This window comes from Chrysochloris asiatica, unplaced genomic scaffold (assembly GCF_000296735.1).
Source record: "Chrysochloris asiatica unplaced genomic scaffold, ChrAsi1.0 scaffold00187, whole genome shotgun sequence".
NCBI lineage: Eukaryota > Metazoa > Chordata > Mammalia > Afrosoricida > Chrysochloridae > Chrysochloris > Chrysochloris asiatica.
In genome coordinates this window covers 5,369,284-5,376,117 of record NW_006408705.1, presented here as the reverse complement: position 1 = coordinate 5,376,117, position 6,834 = coordinate 5,369,284, and the positions used below count along the sequence as shown (strand labels likewise).

General features: G+C 35.0%; 1 protein-coding gene across 2 annotated transcripts in view; it reads right to left on the bottom strand.

The window, feature by feature from the left end:
• SLC7A11 (solute carrier family 7 (anionic amino acid transporter light chain, xc- system), member 11) overlaps positions 1 to 6,834 on the bottom strand; it is a 118,664-nt gene that overhangs the window by 108,600 nt on the left and 3,230 nt on the right. For both annotated transcript variants that reach the window (XM_006872232.1, XM_006872231.1), the window contains exon 2: positions 2,741 to 2,867. In XM_006872232.1, the coding sequence (XP_006872294.1) occupies positions 2,741 to 2,867 (127 nt within the window). The remainder of the gene's footprint in view (positions 1 to 2,740; positions 2,868 to 6,834) is intronic.

Below are 6,834 nucleotides of genomic sequence, written 5' to 3'. Positions count from 1 at the left end.
GTCTTCGGTCTTTAGTGTTTAATTCATCAAATCTGTTCTTCAGATGATCTCTAAATTCAGGAGGGATAAATTCAAGATCATATTTTGGCTCTTGTAGAATTAAGAGAGGAAAAATTATAAACTCGAGGAAACCAATTTGTCTTGGGAGAATTATGGTCTTTAGATGTGAGGATGACAAGACTTCATCTCATATACTTTGTACATGTTAGCAGGAGTGAACAGTTTCTGGAGAATGACACCATGCTTGGTAAAGTAGTGTCAACAAAAAAGAGAGCCCTTCAATGAGATACACTGACACAGTGACTACAAAAATAGGCTAAAACATAGCAATATTGTGAAGATGAAGTAGGACTGGGCAATGTTTCATTCTGTTGTACATAGGGTCTCTAATCAGTCAAAACTAACTCTTAATGGCACCTAACAACAACAATAGAATGAACAGGAAGTCACCTGTGAAAAAGCATATTTAAATTTACCTTTGAAGCGCATATTAGCGTAAGTCAAGGCATATTGCTACTAGAGTTCTATCTAGTACATACACGCACAGGTTTATCACTGTTTAAATATTGCCACAATCAGTGGATGACTTCAGGCAAGTTCTCTCAGTAATTGTTATTAAGTGCTGTTAAGTCGGTTCCAACACATAGACCCTGTATAGGTTTCCAAGGAGCAGCTGGTAAGCTTGAACCACACCAACCTTGCAGCTCAAATGGCTTTCCAGTCTGGCGCATTAACCCACAGCGTCACACGAGGACACCCTCTCAGTAATAAACTTGTCTTAATCTAATTAAGATACCTTAAAAAAAAAAAAATCAGAACAGTGGCTTCTGAAGGGATTTGTTGGTTCAATTAAGTTCAAGGCAAAGAAGGTTATGGTGACTGTTTCTTAGGACCACAAAGGAATAATCTTGGAAGATTTTCTCAAAGGACATAGGATAATTAGGAGAGCTAATTATGAAGAAGTTTTTGGAAAATTAAAAACTGTATTGATGAGCAAAAAGACAAGAATTTGAAGGAAGAATTTTTCCCATCATGATAATGAATCTGCTCATTCTTCAAGGGTAACAATCATGTTACTCTTCAATGTTCTTTTCGGTTTGGGGTACAGAAATCATTCTGAAAGGGCAAGGTCAGGACTGTATGGTGGATGAGGTAAGGGTTTCTAATGAAATTCCTTAGGACGGCCCTTGTTACCCTTGAAGAATGAGCATGATTTGAATATCTCAAGGATATCAAAACTGCCATTTTTTATCTGGTATTAAGTTTAAAAATATAGAATTATTTGGGAGAAGAGTTAAAGAAATGGAGGATATGTGGAGAAGCTATTGCTTCACATTTTGATATTTGTGTTTATTAATGTTTTCTATGATTTTATAGAAATGTATTTTTGATTTATGTTCATGTGAGATTCAGATAATTCAAAGGTGCTGAGGAAACATCCCAGGCAAATGAACTTAAGAGAAGAAACAAACTGTTCTTTAGCTTGATTTTACTAAAACAAGTTTTAAAGAATAGAGATTATTCAAAATTTAAAAGAGTCTAACAAAAATAAAATACTAATCTGAAGCTCTTTGTTAAATTGAAACTCCTAAGATCATAAAAAATAATATTTAGTGTAGAGTCAATTTTTTTTTTTTTTAATAAATGTTTTATTGTGAATTGTGTGATACTCTACATGGGAGAACATTAGTTTCACATTCATTCCATCATCTATCATTTCATTGGCATAGTTACCATCCCATCCATGCATCCTCACCCAACCAAAGGGTGTGCCCTGTAAGCCTGCACCCCACCACCACCACCACAGTCCTCAGCCCTTTTCCATCTCCTGATCCCAAGTCCCCAGCCACAACAATACATTTTAACTCTACATCTGCTGCTTAGCTGAAAAAGACAGAAAAAAGAAAAAGGCCACATGAGATCTCTGATGTGTCAGTCTGATATGTTTACATTAAGAACAAGTTTCACTAGTTATTTTAAGTAATCTCTGTAATCAGAATACAAAAGGCACATATCATAGAAACAGTTAACCTCAAGAAACTCTGATACTGTAAACTTTTCATTATGACATCATACACTGCCCACAAAGTTTAAGGAAAGTTGCTATTCAGAGTGACTTAGCACTATTTGGTTTCATTTTAAAGTAAGACAGTATATTCTTACAACAGCAAAATTTTTTTAAAAAGTTTTCTTAACTACAGCTCACTGATTTGTTTAACATGAGGAAGTGAGTCATCTATGTAAACATTTTCTTTATGAGTACAATATAGACTATGTGACACATTAAGCTGTTGGGCAAAGACATTTCTTAGTCACAAAACTTATGTACAGTTAAATGACTTAAGGATGTGATCTACAGTAAGAGATACCTCTAATTTTCAGTATAATATTTAACTGTATGTTTATTAAAAGGTGGATTTTGATGCAGCATATCCTTTCAGATGAGCATCTTCACTAGACACGTTAAAGAGAATAGTGGAAGTTTGGTTTTTTTTGTTTTTTGTTTTTTTAAAGCATCTCCTTTAAATGTTTGTCATTACCAGTGGAAAAAACTGTATTAAAAATGTTAATTAAGAAAAATATTTTTTTCATAGATTTTATGTACTGAAGTAGACATGTTTACAATATAGTCACATAAAATGCATATATCTAATTAGTCATTAGTAACCAAGTTGGTTTGGAAAAAGGGTATAATAAGTAGATTTTTTTTCATTAATTGTTGTCCTATCTATGTTCTTACCGTATTATGAGTAGTTCTACCCAGACTCGTACAAAAGCTGGTAATGGGCCAAAGACTTCCAGAATATATGTGTAATGACCCCCAGATTTCTTTATACTTGTTCCCAATTCAGCATAGGACAAAGCACCTGTGGAATAATTATTTAAAAAGAAAAAAATGTGCAAATTTAGCATATTATCAAGTCACCGAGCAATAGAATTGTTACAAATGTTTATGTTGTGTGAGATTAAATACCACCTCTGAATGACATCCTTATGTCAAGACAAATAACAGTTATCTAATTGCTAAGAACTACCAAGTTCCTCTTGGAACTTCTCTACATTTGAAATGTAGTTCACTCATGTTCTTTATGACAGTAAAGACAAACTTCTGAAACAGTGTCATATGATTCAGCATTTGCAATCTGAATCTTGAGAACAAACAAAAAGACTTGTTCATGCCATCAAATAAGTTCTGTATAGGGTTTCCAAGAAGCAGCTGGTGGGTTTGAACCACCAACCTTACTGTTAGTAGTCCAGAGTTTATTCTACAGCACTACACCAGTACTCCAAAGAAAAAGTGGTTATCGATAATATGTATATTACCTATTTTTAGAGTATGATAAAACATCAAGACAAAACAAAATTATCCCAAACTGACTTCATTATAATGGGAACTTTTAAAATAAATTATGTTTCTATGGCAAGTCAAAAAAAAACAAGTACTATCTGTTGGTCAGAAAAATAGCGACTATAGGCTTTATGAGACTTCATTAATTTTTAGGGTATATTTCATTTTTCAACAAAATTCATTCTGACTCGAATACTTTCTTTTCTAGAACCATGAAAAGATGTTCTTGAAGTATACACTTCTGAAAAGTTGAAAGACCATGCTTTTTAAAATAAGATGATTTAACTTACAAGTTTGTGAAAAATTGAATTAAAAAATAATGGAAGTTTTCTATAAACCTTTTGAAGCCCCTTCATATATATACTGATGTACTTATATTCCCTTCAGTCCAATTTAAGGAGCTCTGGTAGCGTAGTGGTTACGAATCGGGGTGCAAACCGCAAGGTCAGCAGTTCGAAACTACCAGCCACTCCGCGGGAGAAAGATGAGGTGGTCTGCTCCCATAAAGATGTACAGCCTCGGAAACCCTGTGTAGGGTCGCTATGAGTCGGAACCGACTCCATGGCACGTAACAACAACAACAGTCCAATTTATTGCTAGTTAAAATTTTAATATTCAGTAATACAATTAATAAGGACGTTGGTCAAGTTATGTAATCTCCTGAAACCTCAGTTTTACCCCTAGAAAATTAAGATCTCAATTCTTACCACATAAGGGCATTTGTGTAAATGTTATAATGTGTACCAATGAACGTAACAGACCTAATGCATTACAAGTCCTAAGGAAATAGAGCTATACTTAATAATTTAATCAATTAATTTTCAAGAAAATGAAAAGTATATCTCAAGATTTTTTTGTGAAAAGTTCTATCCTTACTGTTGAGTATTCAAATGTAACATGCAATTTTGTTTGAGCTGCTCTAGAAACAAGTTGTGGAAAATTATCACTAATCATTAAAGATATCAGTTTGAGGACTAAGGTGCACCTAATCCAAGCCATGGTATTTTCGACAGCCTCATATACATATGAAAGTTGCACAATGAATAGGGAAGACCATACAAGAATTGATGCATTTGAGTTAAGGTGTTGGAAAAGAATATTGAAAATACCATAGACTGCCAGATTAACAAATAAATTTGTATTGAAAGAAGTACAGCCAGAATGCTCCTTAGAAGCAGGGATGTTGAGATTTCATTACTTATGTTGTTGTTGTCATGTGCCATTGAGTCGGTTCCGACTCATAGTGACCCTGTACAGGGTTTCTGAGGCTGTAAATCTTTACGGGAGCAGAAAGCCTCATTTTGCTCCCACGGAATAGCTGGTCGTATCCAACTTTGACCTTACGATTTGCAGCCCGATTCGTAACCACTATGCTACAACTTCGGACACATTATCAAGAGGAACCAGTGCCTGGAGAAGGACGTCATCCTTGGTAAAGTGGAGGGTAGGAGAAAAAGGAAGACCCTCAATGAGATGGAGTGACACAATGGCAGCAGCAATTGGCTCAAACATAACAAGTGTGAGGATGGCAGAGGACAAACAGTGTTTTGTTCTGTTGTATGTAGGATCACTCCAAGTTGGAGTAAACTAAATGGCACCTAACAGCAGCAACACCAAAGCTTCAGATGGGGGCAGTAGTGCTTTCCACGTAATGCTTCTCAAGCACACCCACCATTTATCTGTCAGTGGAGGCTCATGTGTTACTTTAATACTGAATAGATTTCAGCAGAGCTTCTGGACTAACAAAACCTAGTCTCTACTTCTGAAAATCAGCCAATGAAAATCCTGTGGATCACAATGGTCTGATCCCATTGTCCATGAAGTCCCATGAGACAGGGGCCAGTTGGATAGCAGCTAACAACAACAAAGTTTCAGATAGGAGTATAAAACATAAATATATTTTAGATATCCAGTGAAGTCATAATATCACTTCTCTGACTCCCAAGTATATCACTGCATCAGAATCACCAGGAAAGAATTTTTATTTAAAAGCTAGTCAAACAAAAAACATATTTTAAGGCCTTCAAGAATAGCTATTTATTTAAAATACAGATAATTTAGATTATCTAATCTGCAGATTGATATTTGGGGACTGCTGATATTTTTCAACTAGTTGCAATTCAGCCAGGTGCCATGTTGGTAGACTGTCCAGAAAAAGGATTCAATATGAAATGTTATTGGGAAGAATCCTAAGTATCTCAGAATTTATTGCCAGAGAATCAATACCTAGACTTGTATATGCTTTGTTGAAACTCCAGGATGTTGCTTTTAGGTTTAAATTGAGTTCTAGAGGAATGAGTTTTTCATTTAAAGATCTCAAGTTCCATAGCCATTTTGCCCAGATTAAAAAAAAAAAAAAAAGTTCAAAACAGGATGTAAAAATCCATTTATTGACCTTGGCATTTTAAAAAATTGTAAACCAAATAACAGATTCCTTATGCTTAGTCCAAGAATTCTATGGAGTCTTAAGAGAATTATTGTTTTGTCCTTACATTTCGTTTTGTTTCTTGTTAGAGAGGCACACCTATCAAACTCCTAGCAACTAAAGTGATAAATGCAATGTAAATACAGATAAGTAGACTTATTCAAGAGAAAACTCCCTATAATTAGTAATCAAAGAATACCAATTAAAATGCCACCCTTGCTAGTTCTTTTACCTGGTATTTTTGTTTGATGACCTTCAGCTATAGATGAGATACTTATGCATAAACATAATTTCATAGGGCAAGTCATCATCACTTTAGCTATTTTAATGCTCAGAGTAGCCCATTTTATTACATCTGAATAATTTGTATATATGTGTGTGTGTAGACATGTGCACACACAAAAATCTAACCACACAGTGGGAGCTGAGTGCATATAAGTATGCAACATCCAGGAAATTGGTTGTAGAATTACACATTGATTTATTCAGAATATATAAAATGCTATAGGGTAATTTAAAGCTAATAATGCACAAAGTTATTTAAGAAGATCAACAAGTTTTATTCATTCATCTACCAATATATATGCCAGTACCCTCTTAATATTAATAGTGGCAAGGTTAGCGGTTCAAGCGCACCAGTCGCTCCTTAGTAACCCTATACAGGGTTGCTATAGGTCAGAACTGACTCAATGGCACTTAACAACAACAACAATGGTTCTATCACTGATTTTCATAACCATATTAATTCTAATTTTTTATAAGAATGGAAAGTTGAAGACGGAAAGCATAACGATACACGATTATTACTAAACACTTTATAACGTACATAGTACTGGTGTGACGCTGTAGGATAAGCAGTGGACTGAAATGTCGGTTTGAACTGCAAGGTCAGAGGTTCAAACTCACAAGTTATTCCTTGAGAACCCTATACAGGGTTGCTATGAGTTGGAACCAACTCCAAGGTTTGTTGTTGTTGTTATGTGCCGTGGAGTCGGTTCCGACTCATAGCGACCCTGTACAGGGTTTCCGAGGCTGTAAATCTTTACGGGAGCAGAACGCC